The sequence below is a fragment of the Mycteria americana genome, chromosome 9, assembly GCF_035582795.1.
Source record: "Mycteria americana isolate JAX WOST 10 ecotype Jacksonville Zoo and Gardens chromosome 9, USCA_MyAme_1.0, whole genome shotgun sequence".
In the NCBI taxonomy this organism is placed as follows: domain Eukaryota; kingdom Metazoa; phylum Chordata; class Aves; order Ciconiiformes; family Ciconiidae; genus Mycteria; species Mycteria americana.
Window position 1 is genome coordinate 13,822,751 of NC_134373.1, and position 22,756 is coordinate 13,845,506.

At 40.9% G+C, this 22,756-nt stretch overlaps 1 protein-coding gene across 1 annotated transcript; it reads right to left on the reverse strand.

Annotated features, from left to right (window-relative positions):
• Positions 1-11,034: 11,034 nt before the first annotated feature.
• Positions 11,035-22,545, reverse strand: SUMO1 (small ubiquitin like modifier 1). The gene is made up of 5 exons (XM_075512465.1): positions 22,343-22,545; positions 17,074-17,148; positions 15,627-15,704; positions 13,675-13,746; positions 11,035-12,710 (listed from the first exon to the last, which is right to left on the reverse strand). The coding sequence occupies exons 1-5, from the start codon at positions 22,352-22,354 to the stop codon at positions 12,642-12,644; spliced, it is 306 nt and encodes a 101-aa protein (XP_075368580.1). The 5' UTR covers positions 22,355-22,545; the 3' UTR covers positions 11,035-12,641.
• Between the last annotated feature and the right edge of the window lie 211 nt (positions 22,546-22,756).

A 22,756-nucleotide genomic window follows, 5' to 3' on the forward strand; every position in this document is an offset into this window, starting at 1 on the left:
CAAAACTTCCTGCCCCTTCTCCTGGAATGTCTTTGACTAGATATTTATGTTAGAGACTGGTTTCAATCATGGTTCAGACACCAAATGCAATGCTGTAAATGCTGTCTGGCTTGTGGTACGGATTCTGTCTGCTTTGTACCATCAGGATAATGTTAAGGTGGCAAAACAATCATTCATTTGCAGATAGCAGTTGGCTATATACCATTTCAAGTGACATATATGTACATACAAGTACAGACACTACTGATTAATGCTAGAACACTGTTATTCCTCATAACCCCTCTACAGGACAGCAGCACTGAAAAAATAACAGCTTGAGTAGCAGAGGACAAGTTCTGGCTCAAAGTATGTTCTGAGATCCCATCTATTTTCCCTCACTGGTCCAACAACTGGTCTTAGGGGAAAGTGAAACAGGAGGGTTCCAGTGCACAGTAAACAGCCAATCTGGTATTAGAAGGAACTGTAGGAGCAGTTATATCAACAGTAGATAATAGACAAAATCAAAACCCAACAACCCACATACAGCAAACAGCAATTCTTTACGCAATCAACAGACATCGGTTTAGCTTCTAGCAGAAATCCTAAACTGTAGTTTATAGAGGAAAATAGTTTTCTTTAACTTCTCCTCAGCTATTCACCATCAGTGAGTACACAGAGCAACTTGAAATTGTCTTCATGTCTTAGATAGGTTTTCATGCAGAATTTTTAGACCCATTAGCACAGGAATACATTTCATTTGGGGTGCTCGTACAACAGTGGACTGCAGCAGTTGCGGTGGAGTCCTAGTGTGCAAATCCTGAAGAGACGAATATTCTCTTACCAGCAACTCTTGTGAGGTAACTAACAAATTGGTACAACAATTTCAGCATTTTCTGTTTGCCAGGAGATGAATCAATACCCCCATCACCATATATCACAAGCACATACACTTAGACATGTTTTTTCTAGGATGTGGGAGCTGCAGAGACTAAAGTCATGAAGAGCATCAGACAGAAGATGACAAAAGGTGGATCCAGCATCCAAAAGTCAGAAAAAGAACAGTAATAAAGACTGGCAACACCACAAGGCAGAATTTATTATAGGTAAGGTTAACGAACAAAAAGCAGATCTTTTAGTATCTTGCTGAACATCATTGTATGCACCCTTCTAGTTAGTTCAGTGGGAGATATAGCAAGGGTATATAAAGGATTAGCATGTTATAGTCCATTTCGTCAAAACAGAATGAAAGAGAGGGTTCAGCCAACTTCATTTTTGTGCTTTTCCTTGGTAGTTGCTTGCAAGATCAAAGACCAGGGAAAATTATTGTATTTAGGGATTATTTTGTAGTGTTTGTGAGTGGTAATAATCAACTGTTATTAAAACTAATTTCATTACTATTAAGCCTCAAACAAGATATATCAAGCATCACTTACAGTCAGAAATATTTTAACTACACTTAGAGTAAGTGTGGTTTCTTCTTTTTATTTTGTATCAAAAGTCAAGGATTACAAATCGTATTAACAAGCAGACGCAGTAGGTAGATTTTTTTTTCTCTCTAGAGTGCACCTGTAAAGCAGAAAATCCCCAAGTATGTCTACTAGAGCATGTGCTTACTATAAACATGGTTTGAGATTATTTAGGCATGCCTGTTTGCATTAGGGTGGTACCTCAAAACAGATAGCTCAATTTTGTTGGACCTTACACTGTAGGCAGCAGACTTTCAGAGACGGAGAAAACTTGTGCGAAGTTAACCAGCAGGCCAGAGGCAGCACAAAGCTCACACCTCACCTATCTCATATTGCAGCTTCCCTCTGCTGGATATCATGGCCTTCTACCATTTGTCCACAAAATAGACTAAGTTAAGTGTGAGCGTTTAATCTAGACAGATAGATGAGAGCCTCAGCCTTTAGGAGAGCAGTCAGAGCAGCAGTACCATTGATTAGGACAGGATAGTAGTCTGCATCAAAGTCTTAACAGTTTCCCCCAGTTTTTCTGTCTGAAGTTCACTACAGTCCTGATGATGCACTTGTTGCACCTTTTTGACCATAACAATGAAGATTCAAAATAAGATTCCTGGTGTATTTGATTAACTCAGGTGGAACAGGAAACAGAAGAGAGGCAGAAAGACCAAGAATAAAAGTTTTAATTTTAAGAGTCACCAAGTTATATCATAGAGGAATTTCTCTTACCTACAATGAGATTTAGATGAAAACACAATATTTTCATCCTATTTATGATTTGTTCTACCACTTTCCTCCACCACAAAAATATTACATAAATCCAAAACCAAACACATTAACAGAAAGAACAGATTTACCTCTAGACTGAAACATTTGTACTCTGAATGAACAATCACCACAGTATCCACAGCATCAAAAAGCATATCACCCAGATCAACAACGTACTACTACAACAGTGATTTGTCCATATTAGGTTTGGAAAGCTTTGTGTTTTTCCAGGAAAAAAATCAAAAGAGAAGAGAGCCACAGGGAAGAAGACGACCTACGTGGAGAAGGTGCAAGGCAGAGCAAGGTGACCGAAGGCCAACTGGGAGAGGGGAGCTGGTGAGGCAGGTAGCAGCAGCCAGCCCACCCGCTCTCCTCCCAGGGAGGACAAAGCCCTCCCTGACAACCAGCTGCACACAGATGGCTGTGGCCATCCCCCTGGCTCGGGCCACTAGCCTCCAATGGTCACCCCAGTCAGCAGCACCCACACAGCAGCAGGCGGGAGCAGCGGGGCTGTGGAGGTGAGAAATGGTGCTTGCGGGTGCAGGCAGGGACATGCACCTAAGCAACTCGCATGCAATGGGGATACAAAAACGAGAACAAAGACTTACCCAACATGTCCTTACCTGCTACTGCAGGAGGGCAGCTCTGCCGCCAGCCTCCGCCACCACAAGATGGCTGCCTCCTCAGGGTGTCCACGCCACAGCACTGAAGGAGAGCCGGGCCCACAGGTGCTTTCCCAGCCCTCAGCGCACCCTGTCACCACCCTGGCCAGAGGCTTCCCCTCAGAGGAGCCGCATGAGGGGCTCCGATTCCCAGCTCTCACCCCGCCGGTCCCACAGCCTCACAGGGCAGCACCTCCCCACACAAGACCTGGCCCCTGAGGCTGCCCCACACCAGACAGAGCTCATCGGCAGCCCCAGCTCATTTTTCATTTAGCACAGGTGTAGCTGAGCTCAGGTCACCCCCACACTCACTTAGCCTCATTAGCAACAGGCTTTGTTTTGTTTTTTATTTGCTTGAGCATCATCCACACAGGCAGCTACGGGATGAGGCCATCACTCTTGGAGGCTTTCTGGCAGGTTAACTTGACAAGAGAAAGGAGCAGCTCCCACCTGACATGTCGCAGTGGTCCAGGACAGCAAGTACCCCATGATAGCCTGGCTGAGCCCAAGCAGGCCCTCACTCCAACGCAAAACCAGCCCACTCCCTCAGATCCTCCTCAAGGGCAGGTAAAACATGCTGGTTCCTCACCTAACCCAGCCGATCTCCTCCTCCAGCCAGGCAGGCACAAAGCTGTCCTTCCTAACATTAACTGGAGCTTCCTCTCAGGAAGCCCTAGCAGACATGGAGCCCCCTGCCCAGGCGGGCTCCCGTTCGCACTCTCCCTGCTTCGCCCTTTACGGCCCTTCCGTAAGGAGGCTTTCGCTCACACAGCACATCCGTGGTTGTTTGCGCACCTGCCCCGGTTTGACCGAGGTGCTCCCCCGCCAACCGAAAGAGGCAGCAGCGCCCGGTGAAGAGGCGCGGGAAGCAGGGCGCTGAGGGAAGGCAGCCGCCCGCCCGCCCGCCCCGCTCCCACTGCGTAGGGCCGGCAAAAGCCGCGACTCCCAGACCGTAAATCTTTAAGACCAGTCACAAAGAAAAACTGGAGCACAGAAGCGCTCCCCGATGCCTTCTTTTAAAGCGACAGCACAGACCAAGGTAAAAAGGCTGGTCGGATACGCTCCAGAGGAGCATCTTAAATCCCTGCAGCTCCTGAGGAAGTTGTCCTCAGTCCTGGTTTAGAACTGGAGAAATACGGACTGTCTGTAGCCTTCCCATTTCACCACAGTGATCCTCTAGCTGACAGATCAGCTACCAGACTTTTAGGCTTTTTTAGACTTTATCTGTTTCCTCAAAGTGTGCTCTTTTCTGGAACTAGATGAAACCCCTGTGCCTGCTCCCTCATGTATTACAACTTCAAAACATTTAGAAAAAATACAGGGGAAAATATGAAGTTGGCAGAGGTTCAGAGAATATAGCTTAAATAGCAACTTATTGGGAAACCAAATACTAGGAAATTAACCTAAGAGTCAGATATCACAAAGGCAAGTATGTACTGAAAGAAAGAAAGAAAAAAAAAGGTAAAACATTTACCATATAGAGAAAACAGGCACTGTAGGCCACAGTGACAGGAAAAGTCCCACATAAGTCAAATCTACTTTAATAAGTACATAAAGCATATATCTTTCAAGAATTTTAAATCTCAATAACAGATAAATCATCATTCACAGAACGTCAGCTTTAAGTGCATTATTAATTATATTCCTGTTCAGATTCCTCCTGGAAAATGGTAAGAAGAGAAATCTGCACAGGCAAAAGTAAGAGCAGAAAAGGCAGCGGCTATGATTGGAGAAGAGGAAGAAGGAACAAGAACAACAGAAATGGGGAAAGAAAGAGCAGCAGGAACAAATGGAAAAAGTGAAGGCAGATCTGGAAAAGGAACAACAGAGGAGCACAGAGATGCGGTTAGTGAGGATAATGTTCTCATTTGAGAAGGGAACATTTGAATGGAATGATGACACAGAACTACTGTAGTCTTTGCTTTGCTTTTTGTCAGCCAGGCATATGCATCCAAACCCATCAATGTTGCAGCATGAAGAAACATATATATAACAAAGCATCTCCTAATATAATAGAAGACTAACAACACATAAGAGTGTAAGGGAGCCAGCAAACTGATCCAGTACCCCCGGGCAAATTCCAAACTGGAGGATAACATCACAGACCTTTTCATCTGAAACATGTGCATACACAAAGTTCCATCTTTTAGTAGCATGTTAGATTTTTTCCTAAGTTTAGTATTGGGTGTATGTCTACTAATTTAAATTTTTTTTTTTTTAATACTTTCATCCATTTATCATTACTCTGAATTCTGAGTCTGTCCTAAGATTACAGTTTTCCAACTCATTAATGAAAAATCAGTATCAACAGTGAATCAAAGTCATTAAGCAAATTCAGTTTTTCAACCAATTGTACCTAGCTTACAGTGAGTTCATGAAGATGATATTCCACACTTTCCATACAGCACCAAAACAATTACTGAACATTTTCCCTGACAAAAACCTCAGCATGGTTACAACTACATAAAGACATTTCATAGCAATATAGGTTATTCCTTAATGATACGAGAATTTTATACTACAAAAAAAAAAAAAGGCAATAAGAGCACTTTTGCCCTTTACCTCTGCTGACATAGCTTTAGGGGGAAAAAAAAACCAAACCAACAAATACTTAAGGCAAAACTCTGGGAAACCCATCTGGGAAACAAGCTCTGGTGTAATATAGTTATCACATTTCTATTCACCTTTTGAAATGTTCTGCTTACACAAAACAACGCATTCTGACATCATCTTATTCTTTTCCTTCTGTGTTATACTTACTTTTTCATGAAGTACGGTATTTACTGGGGAGAACAGCGACCTCCTTGGGTGATTTTGAAGAGCTGCAGCCTACCTAGAAATGACTGAACGCTTTGGAGGGTTATCCCCTGGTCACAGGCATTTGTAAGAACCGGATTTGTAGAAGTAGCATCTTTTAATCAGATGGTTGAAAGAAAGGACAAATCTGACTTATAAAGCATTTTTCAATATTAGTGCCATGCCCTGCTTAGCTTTATTTCAGGAAAAGCAAGTAGGCATTCAAGTCAAACTGCTGGACTGAGAACCCCAAGTTAGTTTGGAAATTATCTTAGATAGCACTCAGTGAAGCAGACCTTTAGTTTGATTGTTCTCAACTTCCCGTTGCCAAAATAAGGAGAATATTCCTTTGCTTCATGAACCTCATTGACTTTCTCTCATGCCCCTTACTCACAGTGTGAATTCTCCTGCAAAAATAGCCCATTTTGACTGCCGTTCTGTTTACATCTAAACCTCAGCCAAGGCTTTCCATTGCCTCCTTGCTTGTTGCATAGCCTGGGTTCTTGTTCTGGGTATGTGTTCTTTTTCCACAAAGATGCATTCCAATTTCTTCTTCCAGCTCTTGTTCTCTGAACTTTCCTAGCCGTCCCTGTGCTCTCCTCCATCCCTTGTCTCATCTTTGTTTCATGTAAACCACCTACCTGTATCCCATAGTCCCCATGTCCTCCTCAAAAGCACAAATGTAAAAACTGTAATTCAGGTTTTTGCCCCCTTACAGACAGTATGAAGGAAAGTAGACAGTAATTTTTTTTTTTTAATACTAATTTGCAGAACCAACCAGACATATGCTAAGTATCACTAACCAGCACCTGTTCTCTCTTTATTCTAATTTCTCTCCCCTTCGCTTTGGCAATCTGCTTAGCTCTTTGGGCTAGAACCTGCTCTTCTTCTGGCAAGAATGTTCAGCAAACCCAAAGTTGCTATAGCAATTAATAATAATTTACATTTTAGTTTATAAAAACAGAAACTAGAAGAGTGGAGGCACCAGGAGAAGGAGGCAGCAAAGAAGTCACAATTAGAGAAAGCAGTGCAAGAATGAATCTGGCAGCAGCAGGAGGATTATCACAGAAAGCTGCCGTAGTTCCAGAAGAAGAGACAGCTAGAGGAACAAGAAGGAGCAGGTGGTCTATAGAAAGGCTAATGCTTACTTTAGCTGCAGATAATTCATCTGAATGGCTGATTTCTGGTAAAGACATAGACTTAGCCTGTGCATCTGCCATGGAATTCCTGTGACACTAAGTCCCAAACTTGCAGTTCCTCAGCTGCTCCCCCTCTATTAAATAGAAATGGTAACAATAGTCCTCTCGTCCACAGTCCCTGCAGCCTGAAGAAGAGAAATTCCACAGCCTAGCTACAATGCAACTGTGCAAGATGCTAGCAATAATGTTCATGCTACCTCTGTTCATTTTTCGATACTTTCATTATATTTCTCTGAAAGCCCGAGTCCCAGCAGCTATACAGTTTAAGAGATTCTACTTCTAACAAATAGTTGCAGAGGAAGGCTTCAAAACCTAAATGCCAAGCAGATTTAAAAAAAAAAAAATCCAATTACAATTTAAGACAAATGCATGTGTTTGAGACAATATTAAATACTTGTAATGTCAGTATTATAACAGTGTTTTCTTTCTATTTGTAATTTATGAAAAAAACATTTCATAAATAGGAAGTATGTGAGCAGGTAATAGTTGGTGATCTGTTTCTAAGAGGCAGAAAAATGCAGACAGAAAGAAAGAACAATGTGGTTAGAGGAGGAACGCCAGCAGCTGGTGGAGATGGCAGAAAAATGCCTGGAGTATGAAAGAAGAAACTGGGAGAAGACAAGATATGAGGCTGAGGAGCAGATGAAGAAAGAGGAAGACATTAGACTAGCTCTAGAGGAAGCCAAAACACAAGCACAGCTTTTAATCAGGTATGTAGCTATTAATCAAAGAGTGAAGTTATTTTTTTCCTCAGTAATAATAATACATCTTTACACCTAGTGCCAGACTATACAAAAATATTTCTGTAGTCAGGAGTTCTATCAGTGTAGTTAACACTGAAGAGCAGCATCGGTACCTCAGGAGTTAGTTAAGCTGCCTTCAATTCAAACTCCAAGACACAAGGCAGTTCCTTTCCTATTTAACCAGTTTTCCAATGTTTCTCCAAATTCCATCAGCAATTCATATACATCTTATCTGTATTCTTTAACTGTTTTAGAGTTTATAACATCCATTTACACTACAGAAAGAAGCCCAACTAGATTCCCCCGCACACCTGAAACTATGATTACCTTTATGCAGTCCATCAGAGCAGACTCCAGCATAGCGTGCTTCCAGAACTCATTCCTACCAGCACCTCAGAACACAGGAACTGGGAGTCTGCATACCACATACTAAAACACTGCAAATAACATAACCGGCCTTCTTAAGGGAAGCCTAGATCAATTTGCCAGGCACAAAGCAGTACCAGGGATAAGAGCAACATGGGAACTACAGCTGAGCAGGAATCACTGTCTCCTGCTTGCTCTATTCATACTGTTGCGACAGGAGAACACACTAGCCCACAAGAAGGTACTACCATCAGCCAACATTTTTTTCCCTATCCTGTTCCAAACCTTGCTCAAAGCCAATCTCCTGTCCAGGCTCAGAGCCTCAGAAGGCACTGTATGCACTGTGACAAAGTCAAAGAAACTGCCAGTGAAGCAGCAACGAGCTAACTAAGTGTGTAGTTTTCAAGTCAAAGCACCAGCTTTCTAACCCAAGGAGGAATTCTGTCCGGTGTCAGCAAACCACTTTATTAACACTGCTTGCAGGCAAAGAGCAGATCTGGAACAACATCTGCAGTTCCAGTGAGAGCTACTAATAGAAGCTACCAGACTAGAACACACTCAAGATGTTCCTCATCCATGGGCGTTTTCTTATTCTCAGCTGATTGAAAAAACTAGGCCTGAAAACCCTAAATGCTTGGTGCCCGGAATGGGTCATTGTAGCGAGCTCTTTCAGTTCCAGTCTAATTCAAGGTTCCAACCTGATTCAAAAGAGGAACAATGTTCCTTTTCAGGATAGAGGCTACTCTCATTCACAAATTATTTTCTCAGACTGCAACTGTCTGTGTAGACATCCTATTGATAGCAAGTAAAAGCATTCATGTTTTATCAGACAGTAGAAATTAATCCAGACAGACCTCCTGAGGTGCCAGAACACATTTAGTTTATCCTTTGCTGCTTCATCCCAGGTTCTTTGGGATCCATTTTTTGTTAGGAGAGAGAATAACAGAACTGTCAGTTTACAAAAGGTATGAAAGACCTCAGTGCTGACTTTTAGAAGAATCCTCCAAACCAATAAACATGCTACTGTTTAAGAAAAGGCTAGATTTCAGTATCAACAATAAGATGACAACAGAGAAACTATAGCAAGATAAGAACCTTTCTTCCTTGTAAATCAGGTTTATCTTATTTTCTGCTTCTCTAATAATATCTAAGATAAGAAAGTGTAACATTTGTAGCTTCAGTTCATATCGCAGTTCCTGTAGAGAGTCTCCTGTGGAGAAGAGTAATCAATTTTCGCAGTCTCCAAATTGAAGCCGAACTTCATTAAATTAAACATGCATTAAGCACGGGTTCTAAAAGCAAAACAAAACCAGTTTACACTACTTCGAACTTCCAATTCCTACAGTTCTCTGTATGGCGCCTCAGAAGCTGATCTTCTCGTTTAAGAAAATTTACCTGAACAGCAATAATTCAAAAGTGCATACAGAAGATGCGCAGGTCAGCACAGATATTTTAGTATTATATTCTTAGAAATAATTTCCATTTAAAGTAGGAAAAGTTAAAAACTAGTATACAGTTGTAGTGCTTCTAAAACAATACATGGTTAGTCAAAATTTGTGGCAGACTTCAAGTTTTAGCATTATCTGACATCCTAACTGAAGTCCAAATCCTGCCAATGCTTACACAATTAACTTAAAAAAAACCCTCATTTTGCTGAATTGATGATCATGTCAATATATTTATACTTAGAAGAATATACAAATCCTTTAGACACACCAGCTTTAAGAAAATCTGTTGAGACACTGATAATTTTGTAAAGCGCTTATGAATACAGCTTTTATACACCAACATATCAAATATATTGATTTCACAATTAGAAATAAAGCAAGGATTAGCTTCCACCTTCCACTGCAGAACTGACTCAGTGAAGATGTTTCATTTTCCCACTTTTTTTTAAACACTTAAAACCAGCCATCAACAGCTGAACTCAGTTATTCTAATATACAGGTAAGCATGTAAACAAAGACAAAGAAAAATTGCAGGAGGAAAAAAGATTCTTTTCTGTGTTTTTCTCCAACATATGAAGGTCAATCTGACTTCCAGTCTGTGCTTCAAGGCTATGAGTGGTTTAGAAATTCTACTCCAGATCATCTTTTCAGAAACAAATTATTTGAAAAGTATTAGTTCTTCCAGAGAAATGAAGAAAAATTCAAGTCTGTCTACTCCTCAACTTCAAAACTCAGTTTTATTTCAATATACAACTTCCAAGAATGAACGTCCTTAAAAAGGGTACTAGTGCATCTGTGCAGCATGTGTATCTTCTTATTTTACATGAAGCTCTCAATACTAACCTTTAATAACAGGAAAACTGTACTCTGCCTCACTGTTCCATCAAGTTATAACAGTACAGACATTACTTTAGACCAGCAGCTCCGTTGAGGCACTAGCTCTCTGAGGCTTCACAACAAGTCTGAGAAAGAGGTCAAATCAGTTTGTCACTGGTACCATATCCACTCTATAAAGAGATGTATTTTAGGACAAGGTTACACAATAGAAAAGAAACCTTCGCCTTGAGCTTCATCCTACTGAAGCTGCATTCTGCAGAAAACCCTCCTCCATAGTCTCAAGAGAACTAAATGCAGTGCTTCAACTAGAAAGCTGATTTAAATGAGCATATAAAACAGATTTGGAAGAGGAGAATGAACAGCAAGAAGCAAAGAAAGTTGGTGCAGCAACTAGAGTACTAGCATCAAACCCAGGGGATCTGGATTCTGTTCTCAGCTCCACTTTCAGCTTCCAGAGTGACCTCAGTAAACTACCATCCCCTGCACCTAAGTTCCTAATTTGCAGAAGAGGGATAATGGGAATTTGTCTACTAACAAGGGCATTATACAAATTTAAATTAGAAGATGATGTGATAATAATCACAAGGCTGTTTTATTTCTGGTATTCTGAAGCAGATATATTTAGTATTCTAAAAAACCAATCGGAGATAAGTGCAAAGAAGCCACGTTGTTCTACATCACAGTAGCAATCCCTCTTCCCCTTAAAAATTGAATTACATAGAATACTTCAAGAAAACCCCATATTCTGACATTTTGTAAACAAAAATTTTAATCGTTAAAAAATTGCTTAGTGCAGCTGTGCGTACAAAAGTATTACTAAATCAGAAACAGGACACGAACGACAAGCATGAAAGAAAATGCATTTCTAGCTTTACAGCAAGTGCCGTAAACACTAATCATTCAAAACCTGCAATTTTTTCCAAGTATGCCAGCACTAAAGTGTGTCTTTAAATGAAGCTGGCATTCATAGTGAACTTGATTTACCAAACCAAATCAGAAACAAGTCCTATTTATCTGCAGAAAGGCTGAAGCAGGGACAGTGCAGAAACCTTCTCTCCCCACTACTCTGCCCATAACCTCCCATCTGAACTTTCACATCTAGTAATGTATTCTCAAACTGACCATTTAGAATGTGCAACTAGCTAGAACATGAAGTGAACCCTCATAATGATGCCTGATGAACTATTGTGACACTTCTGTATCATCCATCACAGAGAGATTACTAAATGGTACCACAATCACATGAAATGTAGACATTAAAAAACCATCTTCGTATTTCCTTCCAAGTTGCATTTTTGGTTTATCTTTTGTGCGTGAAGTGAAGCTGTATGTAACTGTATGTGAATATTCTCTAACAAGAAAAGAAACAGCTAGTAGTCTCAAATAGTCACCTGCAAACCAAGCAGATCAAGTATTTTACTAGGGCAAGTAGAAAAAAGTAAGGTTTTTTTTAAATGAGGTATATTTACAGAGCACATTTTTTTTCTGGCTTCAACATATAGTTACTGGAAAAGCATGCCCTAATTATAACTTTTTATGGTTTTGCTCATTTCCAAACATTTGAAAAGAAAATGCAAGTTGTTTATAAAATTGTTTTTCTTGTTTATTTTAAATGAAGCTTGTACAGACAATGTCCATTCAAAACCCACGTCCCAGGCCAAAAGGTACAAACAAGAGTGTCAAAGTAACACCAGTTGTCTGCTGTGAACATTCTTGCATGAATACCTGCGTGTACTAATTGCTATATGAAGTTAAAATGCTTCTGGGCTCTTCTGGCAAGATTTAAGAATCATTAGGGTTTTCAATTTTATGTCTTCAGCAAAGCCATCTCTGGAGTAAGGTACAGATGACAACAGTTCTAGCTTTTCCATTTCCAACTTGGTAATCTTCTTCGTTGGGCCATCAGCACAATTTAAGCAAAATAGCTCTGAGTTATGGATACACAATTTCTCCACAGTTTAGTTCTCTGAAAAACTTCATCTCGCACTGAAAGTTATAGTCCAGGAGTGAAACAGTCACACATCAAAACTTCAGGGCAGATATGGAAGTCATTAAGAACACTTGCCCACCTGGCAGATCTTACAGCCTTCGTGCCTGAAATGCACGAACCTAGTGAACATACAAATGCATGTGTGTACGTGTATTTCTAAAGGGGAGGGCAGAAGGGAAAAGGGGAGCAAGGCTGCAGCTGGATCACAAAAGTTCAGCACAATGAAAACAGAAACAATAGTGTATAATGAGCACGAGAATTCAAAATACCAGACGCTTGAAAATAAATTCCCAGAGATGGGTGCCAGTTTCAATTCAGTGTTGAACACCACATTACAAAAGAACTATTATTTAAAAATAAAAAAGGATTAAGGGGGAAGAAAAACAGAAGGATCTAAACTGTTGAGTGACCCCCCGTCTGTTCCTGATAAACTTCAATCACATCTTCCTCCTCCATCCCCAGCTGTGAGAACAGAGAAAAACAGCATATAATTGTTATAAATCTGGTGTACTGAATTCAGAGCAGGTCCTAGACAAGTTATACAATGGTTTGTTCCTCTGTCCCATCATAATTCATCAAAGGGGTGAAAAAAATTTCAGTCACCATCTCACTAGCCAACACTCATGATCTTTAGTCCTTTTCCTTCAGTCTTATACATCTCAGTCAAAGCAAAAGCCTTATCAGTGAAGCCTAAATCCACTCGTGGAGCAGTACACATCAGCCTGGAAACTGCTAGCTTTACCTTTCTCTAAATCCCTTCTTGGGCAACAGATGCACAGGAATATAACCAACATCATAATGAATGCATCAGCTGTACAGCTACGTGAATTATATGTAGCACACTACTAGCTTACAATACAGCCAAGACCTACACCTTGCAACTCAAAGCCTGTTTACAACTGTTCTCTCAAAGAGGGTAACTTGTTCAATTTCACAGTACACAAGTTTGTCTGATTTTTCAGAAGGTCATTATTGTAACAGTGTTTCTTCCTGCTTTGTCATAACAATTGGTTGAAGTCACTGGACAGGAGAAGTAACCTGTTTTCCATTTATTTACACTTTCATCTAATAAATGTGAACTACATATATATTCCAAAGTCACACTGAATTTCTAGCTCAACAGCTGGGAAATTTCCTTATTTTTTTTTTCTCTCTGGTAAGCAGTGACTACACCCTCCCTTCTGAGACAACATTACACATGAAGGTCCAATCAGTCTCTTTCTGAACTGCATATTGGCCTTATTAAAGATTCCAGTTAGACAAATATAGTCAGACTATATTTGACTAAATATAGTCCAAAAAGTTGGCTACATTTAAAGAAACACCTTCACTCTGGTTAATAGTCTAGCAGAACAGAGAAACTAACCAATTTGGTATTTAGTTTCTCCAGTGAACTATGTAACACTTTTTCTAGAAAGAAACTCACCTCCTTGGGGGTATGATTATCAGTAATTCTCTGACCCTCGAAGAGGAACCTGAGTGAATTCATTGGAACACCCTAAAAAAAAAACAAAACAGATGTACAGGAAAAAACTTACTGAAACTTGTAAAAATTTACAAGAAAAACATTTTGAATAAAAACAACACATGTGAAAGTCAAAAAAGAAAGCGTTAGTTCCTGTTACATAGGGAGCTCAGCTATTCTGTTGCAACCATGTAGACTATAAAGAAGTGACTCAAGGAGCATGACAGTGCTGAAATGCGCGTTTATTCCAAAGTCTCACTGGAGTTCTAGCTCAACAACTTGGAAGTTTCCTTAGCTTTTTTTTTTTCCTTGTCTTTGTTTATAAAGTACTGACTACACCCTCCCTTCCAAGACAACATTACACATGAAGCTCCTGTCTTTTTCTGAACTGCATATCAGCCTTATTAAAGATCCTAAGACAACAGGAGGAACATGATGTTTACTTCATGAACCCCTACCCTTGCTTTCCCAATCTTTTATCACCATAGGAAGGAATAACGACCTTTACCGTTATCAGTTCTGCAAAAACTCTACACTGGAGACAAGAAAGAGCAGAGCTGAAGGGGAGAAAAAGGAACACCATTCAAACAGGGAGAAAGGAGCATCCCAGTGGTAAATAAAATTAAGCTGCAGTATGTCCATTGCACAGTGTGCCTGTGTTACAGCAGAGTATCACACTTCACCTCAACAGATGAGGCAAACACCTCATTTTTTTCTTCTCTTTCAAGTTATGAGCAAAACAAACGCAAGTGAAATATGATCTGTTTTGTGCATCAATTAGATCTCAGAAATATTGCTTGCAAATCACTAGGCAGAAAAACTTACAGGAAAGAACAGCTCTTCGCACTGTTCCAAAAATCCCTCTGGCCAACTTGGAAGAAATGTTCACAGTCCCTTTACCAGAGAAAGGCTACTTGACACCAAAAACTGTATTGACTGCTGATGAAGGAAGTCACAGACTCTCCAGAATTCAACCCATGAGATAGATACAGCTGTGTTCATTCAAACAATTACTTCTTTCTTAAAAGAAGAATTCCACACACATGCATTTTCATCAGTCAATAAGACTGCTGCACGAATTATTTCCAAGATCTTATTTTAAAATTTCAAGTTTCAAACATATCTGGTGTTTGATCTTTTCTTTCCTCTTACTCCAGAAGGATAGCAAAAAAGAACATGTTCTACAAAAGAACACTTCAATTCATAAGTTCAACTTGTCTCTCAAAGTATTAAGAAAAAACCCAAAGCATTATTTCTTATATCTCCTGAAGTGAAATCCAACACTCAAGAAAAGGCCACACAAGGCATCTATCCCCAAAGCTGGGGGTAAACTAGGCCAGGGCTTCTGGAAATAGCAGCAGTGAATCCACAATACCTGCCACAGAATCTGGAAGTGAAGATATATTTTTGTTCTGTAACAGTAGTTACTATTTACCTACATCCACAATTAACGTTGCAGATTTCTTTAACTTAGGGCATAATAGCTAGTGTTAATCGATTACCATATGAATAGCGGTAACAATGCCCAAAACTGCTCTCATCCTAAACTGCCGTAGTCTACAGCTTTAAGGGAATTCCGTCTCAAGACAGGAGATTTTACAGTAACTATAAACACATGCCTGGGCATTTTAGAAAGGTAACTTCTACATCTTCTGAGCAGCCACTATATATTTTCAAACAGTAATTTTAAGTTAGTACAAAATTCACAATTGTCTTAGAAATATCTTTACTTGTCAAAAGAAATGAGACAATCCATTATATTTGTACTGTCAGATACCTGTCCTGCTGGTAACTAGAGAGATGCTTGACTGTATCAACAAATGTCTATTTGAAAGACCAGTGAGAAAAGTAAAGCTAAAGTGTTTGGCTTTTTTATTTTCTTTTTAAAGGGAGAGTGTCATTGTTTCACAAACCTGTCTTTGACAGTATGATTCTTTGAGTTTCTTGAGGTGTGTTGTCATTTTCACCTTGAAGTGAATTTCACTGCTGTCCTAAGAACAGAAAAGAAAAAAGTTACTCTCTTTGTAGTAACTGCTTACATTATCTATGCTAATTTTATTAAGAAAAACTTATGAAGACTTTCATTAAGAAAAACTTATGTAAAACTAACATGGAATACAGTTTACCTATCACCGTGCATACCTTGGTGCATCATAACGTGAACCTCCAAGATGATTTATCAGTCACTAAATTCATCATGCACTTCCACAGGAAGCTCTATTTTAAAACAGATGGCATAGTATAGCCTTAGGTTCACTATGGAGGTTTTGGATTTAAGAGTACTAAAAACCATACATGGTTCAGTCTGTGCTTCCATCTTTACCCAGCTAATGTAGTTATGAAATACAAACATACATATGCAGGGGACTTCTGCTCTAAGATTCCAGAAGAGACAAGTTAAAGCTTGCACTTCAAAATATATACAAAACCTCGTTCAATTAATTATCTAGAAATAAGGACATAGGCAGACTTGGCAACACAACACTAACCTAAGGAGAAATCTTAGGTCTCATTATTCTATAGTCCTTCCTATCAGCCATAAGATACAAGTAACTACAACTGTCACAGCCATAAGATACAAGTAACTACAACTGTCAAAATGGCTACAGATAAAACAGATGCAAGAGGTTCTGTGCAAAAAGCACATAGGTCACATTTAGCTTTTGAAAGTGTTCTCATAATTGCCGATTAAACCAGCAAGAGATAAGCTAGTTTGTTAGCCCTACTTTAAGTCATCTGTCTCCAGTCAACGGCACAGCAATCGCACTAATACTCCAACAAACAATAGTGAGTTAAGTCATATGGGCTAGGGGTTCTTTGCACAGGAGAACTTCTGTTCAAGAAGGCTCTCGACATTCACATTCCAACACAACTTGAATTCAGACTTATAATCCACCATTCACATCTACCAACATGCCAGTCAACAGAATCCTCTTCCTATCCCTGTCCAAGAAAGTTGACCTCATGCTTAGTGTACTACGCAAACTCTGAAGACCTGAATTTATTGATTTTGCCACATATTTCATTCATAACCTTGGATAAATTAATCCCTCAATGCATCAGGTCCCCTAGTTGTAAGATCAGGATCACACTGACCAAATACTGAGTCATAAGGATAAATTACTCAAGCTTAAAAAAAAAAAACCCCAACAACAACAAAAAAAACCCCAAACAACCAACCACAAAACCCCACCACACCAGAGAGTATACTAATACACATTTCCGGCAATTGGTAAGTAGTTTATGGCAGGGGAGGATACACATTGAAGAACTGAAAGCATCAACTTTAATTTGTTCATTTCTACAATACAAAACCTCACACCTCCACCAAATGTCAACAAGTAATTATATAAAACTCACCTGCCCGATGACTTTGAGTTTAATGTATTCCCCTTCTTTCTTATCTCCTAAGTCCTCAGCTGAAGGTTTTGCTTCCTGCAAGAAAAGAAGTTAAAAAAATCTGATCAGTTCAACACTTTGTTATTTTCACTGGACAGTATGACAACTGTCATCCTTATTACATGAAATCAGACTATTCAAGGCACCTTATTTCTTCCTTTCTGACTGTGAAAATAATAGCAACATAGTATTATGAAAGGCTGTCTGTCTTCCTGTGAAAACTTTAATTAATGATGGAAGAGAAACACTGTGAAGAACATAAGAGATGAGAAGGATCATTTGGAAATAGATGACAGATGCAAAAATTATTTTATACCACTAACTCCTAGTCAACAAACAGACTGCAAAAAATACAGAAAGTGTACTAAGAGGCTCAGATATTTGACAGAAAAAAGAACATCGTGAGGACAGTAAACAGAATGCACTTGTGAGACCCCAGCAGTGTAAAGAGAGTGAACCATGCAAACATTTTTCAGTCTATTGCATCAACAGTAGCCACTACTTTCAAAAGGATGGCCAGTCACCTTCTTTTCTATGACAACAAAACAACATCAAGTAACAGCTTCCTTCTAGCACTTCCTTCTGTTTTAAGACCACAATTCTTAAAAGTTTTTAAAAGTTGCAGTTCTAAGAACGATAGTGTTTTGATATGTTTCCAGGATAAGAATTAATTGTACAGACAAGTTTGATTCAACAGCTTGAGCACTAAAGCTCATCAAAAGGGTTTAAGTGCTATGTTCTATAAGACATGAATTAAGGACATCAAAGTTTCAATGTTACCTGCTGATAGATAAGACAAGTGAGAGATCAGGTACTATTAACCCCATGCCTTGCCTGTCACTACATATTCTGGATCAGGCCTTCAGTTATGTTCCACTGCAGCACAAAGGGATTTTACACAGACACCGCCTCAGGTCCAGATGGTGCTCGACGAAGACATCTTCCCAAGTAGTCAGAAACAAGGATACCTTGCTGATCATGTTTCAAATCTTCCTTTTATATTTTATTGCTTAACACAGTAGACAAAATAAGCAAAATATGTACAGGTGCCTCCCACATATGTTTTCACAGCCCTAAAGGGACTTTTTGCTGAGTATACAGAAATATCCTTTGTATGGCTGGACTTGAATTTTAGGATTGAGCACCAAAAACATATACTAACCTTCTGTATTAAGTCCACCCAGATAGCCCTCTATCTCCAGATTAAAATTGCAGACAAGCCTTTTCAAGCATTTTTTTTTTTTCCTCAGTGAGGTTAAACATGCACAACTTCTTTGAATGTTAGAAGTTCAGGGAAGGGCAGGGGGGAAAGTCTGCAAACACCTTCCCTATCTGTACCAGTCTCACTCTGGAGGAAAGAAAGAGAGGAAGTGCTCCTTGTACCAGTTTGACTCACTGCCTCAAGCCAGATCCATTCAGTTTCTGTGATGACAAAAAAGTATGAGCTGGAGACTCCACCTGTTTCGAATACTTTTTTTTTTTAAATACCCACCTGGGCACAACCTGGACTGCTGGGACTGATTCATCACCCTTCAAGCTCAAAACCAAAAACTGAGCCCAAGCTTTCAAGAAACCAGACACTTACCCTCAGGTCTCCAAGCAAGTCACTTTTGAAGTGTGAAAGGAGTCTTCACTGGTAACACAGTCACAGCTACTGTGCTCCCCACCAAAGTTTTCCCTTTCTAACATATCTGAACTCTAACCTCATGGGACTATTTGCAGGAATAAAAATACACTGGTTTCCACTCATGACTAAAAAGAGAAAGAAAAACAAGAAACTGCAACTTGTTCTGATAACTTGCACAAAAAGCATTTTTATTGTCCATATGTGGCATTACTAACCTTTAGGAATCAGAAAGAGATTCAGATCTCTACAGATCTGAAGTCTGTAACTTCAAAACTATCTCCTGTTTTGCTATCACTGAAATAATTTGTAAGAACATCCTGTCCCTTTACATGACGTTTCAGGTTAGTCACTGTTTTAAGGTTACTTTGCATAAGAACCAAATTGCACAGCAGCATATTATCCCAGCAGTAGAGACATTTGTAGTAGTTTATACAGCTCTGTGCATTGTAACAGATCTACCTGCTTAGCTTTCCAAAACAAATCATCCTGTACAAGGTATGACAAATCATTGTTGCTACTATGACAGTGCCTCTGGCCAATACGAGTGGAAAGCAATGATTCATAAGATGTTTGATTCCTACCATCAGGGGAAGAGGGCTCTAGTACTAAAAACGAACAGGGGAAGCAGCAAACAGTAGAAAAAGCAGAGGGGATTAGTCTTGAAACATCATACCATAAAGATGCTTGTTTAAAGCCCCAGCAACCTCACCCACAAAATAAGAGCGAACAGAGCTGTAATTTCAGGAAAAGAGAAATAAGATCAAATCAATGTTGACAATGCCAATAATTAAAGCTTAAAAAAAGAGCAAAATATTTGAAATCAGAACACAACAAGACCCAGCAAGTCTGAAACAGCTCCCTGCATTTTGTCAGTGAACTATACTGCCATTCAATGCCAAATGGTAAAGCCGACACAAAAACACTTAAGAACAAAGAAAGCAAGGAGATTGCAAAGTTACTAAACTACAAGCATTCACTAACAAAATCCTGGATCAGCAATCTGCAAGCAAGCCTCCAGACTTTTACCCTAAACACCAGTTCTTTTCACAGTGCAAGTATCTCATGAAACAGTACATTAAAAAAAAAACCTACCATACAAACAGAACAGGAATACCACAATACTTCAAGTTCTAACTTTTCATTAGATGCTTAAAGTTTTAAAGGCTTCATTCCACAGTTTTCCTAAATAGCACAAAATGAGGCTCCTAGTACTGTCTCACATTTATATATCAACACTAAATTCATGACTGTAAAAAGCACCTGAGGTTTCTTGGATCACACACACTGGTATTGCTATCGCAACTAATAAAACCACAAAACAAACACTGTAAGGTAGTATATTGCAAGTTTCCTCCTCCAATTTTCTGAAGTGCTCAAACTTCAATGTCCAAGCCTAAAAAAACCCTATACTCAGCACACTTTAGATAATATTTTTAAAAAATTAACAAAAACAAAATTACTAGAGGAATAGGACTACCACACACTTCCTAACACAGCAAATAAACTCTTACATTTGTTACAGGAGTGGAAAAATGCATACAAACCATAGCATTCTTTGTTAGTAGTACATGAACAGATAAAAATGCCAGCATCTAGTTTCAATTAAAGCAAAACCAGACTGAGACTCCTGAATGGAGGGGAAAAACGATTCTTTTTGTTTCTGCTTAGATCCCACAAAGCAGCCATGTGTTTTTTGAAGTCTGCCCTTCTTGCAAGTATTTTTCCTTATCATAAAAGTTAATTTCCTATTGGAAATAAAGTAACTAAATCAAGTATGCTTCTTTATTTAGACTAAAAAGACAAGCCAAAATTATCATAACTGGTGACAAATTATGTCCTCTTAACTTAATTCTAGGGCCAAAAAGAAAGACACTGTAAGCCATTCACAATTTTGGGTAATCCAATTATTCCCATAGGATTAATAAACAGAGGAATTAGATTTACAGTGCTGCATTCCCATACGTTATACTGTTACTTAAGCATCTGTTTAGCTCTTGTTGCACAGTCCCCCCAGAAGTGAATGACACAACGTATAACAATGTTTAACTTATCTATTAAAAAAAAAAAAAATCAGGGTCCTTATTCAAAGACCTTTAAGATATGTATCCAAAAAAGGGTATCACATACAATGAATTTTACATACTTCAAGCAGTCCCAAAGGACAAACATGTATGTGTTTTAGCAGAACTTGCCTGGAGAAGGAATTACCTAATGAAAGCTGCTATGTGTTAAAACATGCCTTAGTTCACAAACGCAGAGAGCTACAGAGCAGGTCACGTGAAGATCGGTCTACAAAATCTAGTTCAGAATTTGCCTTTTTTTTTTTTTTAATGCAGCCGCTTTCACATATGTTACTACACTGGAAATGCGTCCTAATGGGCACCAGCAATAGCTGTGCTCCTAGCTGCACTCTCACAGGCAGAGACAGGCAGCAGCACCATCCTCACCAGTACAGCTGGATTGTGCTTGAAAGTCAGGGGTGGGGAGGAAGACCACCAGCACATACAGCAATGGTTTCTATTCACGGGTCATAATGTATCAAGGCTATTCCTCAAAGCAGACAGTACATACTAAGCTTAGCCTTGTCTCTGGATACATTTAATTTCCTGGCTGGCACTAGTACTTGACTTCACAGCACTGCAAGAAACATTTGCAATACTGACATTGATTTTTCCAAAGTCGAATCCTCATAACAAAGTTAGAAAACACTACCATATGAAGGCAATATAAGAAAATAAAGCAAAACAGAACACAAATTAAAACCGGAATGCTGTTTTAACTTTCCACCAGCAGGTCACATAGCCTAAAGCAATAGTTGTAAGCAAAGGACTGTATACATGCCATGCCAAGCAAGCCAGGAACTTGTGGTACAAGTAACCATTTCAGTCCCCGGTTGAGAAGTCAGAATTGACAGGAACATAACGATGTACAAGGAGTGAAGGCAGGACAGAGTTTTGGTGGAGGACAGGGTGTTTAATACAGGCAAGCAACGCTCAGCTAAGAAAGTCGGGTTTTTTTTTTTCCCGTCTCCTTTTGCATTCTTAGGACAAACAGAGGACCTGGCAAGTGTAGCCTAACCCGCACAAAGCCTGCTCCGGCGAAAGAGCATCCTACCACACGCCTGGGAAATGGAAAACGAAAGGAAACAACTGTTGTGCAACACAGCTCACCCCTCGCTGCTCTCCCGGGTGTCCGGGGCTGCCCTGGCGGCGATCCCGGCCCGGGGCCCCGCGGAGCCGCCCCCGCCCTGGCCCCCAAGTATCCCCCGCCTGGAGCCCGCCCCCATGCTCCTCGCGAAATACTCTGAGCGAGGAGGAAAGGGGGATTAAAATGGGGGGGGGGGGGGGGGGGGGGGAGGAGGGGGGCAGAGTCTGGCCGAGGTCGGAGATTGGCACCCCCACACACGCACTTCCCGAGGGGAATATCCCTCACAGAGCGCCGGGCCGGGGCTGCCCCGCGGCAGCGGGGATGGGGGGGGGACGGGGACGCAGGCAGCTCCTCCCGCGCCCCTGGGGCCTGCCGCCGCCGCCCGCCGTGCCGTCCCCCCGCGTTCGGCGGCAGCTCCCCCCCGGGGTCGGCGGTCGGGGCCGGCGGCGCCCGTACCTGGTCAGACATGGCTCGGCCCCGTTGCGTGCGGCAGGCTCGGCTGGGCCGCTGCAGGCGCTGCGCTCCTTTCTCTGCCCGCAGCGCAAACACAGGCCGCGGCGCGGGCGGGATTTCCTGTGCGCCTGAGCTCACTTCCCGCCCGGCGCGGCCCGCCCGCCGGCTCCTCCCAGCCCGCAGCGGGACCCCGCGGGAGGCACCGCCTTCGGCCCGCCACCCCCCGCGGCGTCAAGGCGGAGGTGCCGCTTCCCCGGGCTCGCCCGCACCGGCCCGGCCCGTCCCCTGGCAGAGGCGGGGAGAGGCAGCCAGGCCGCGGCAGGGACCGCGGCTCTCCGCGGGCCCCACGGCCAGGCCCGGCGTCTGCGAGCGCAGGCGGCCTCCAAAGGCCCAGCTGCAGAACGGCACCTAATGGCC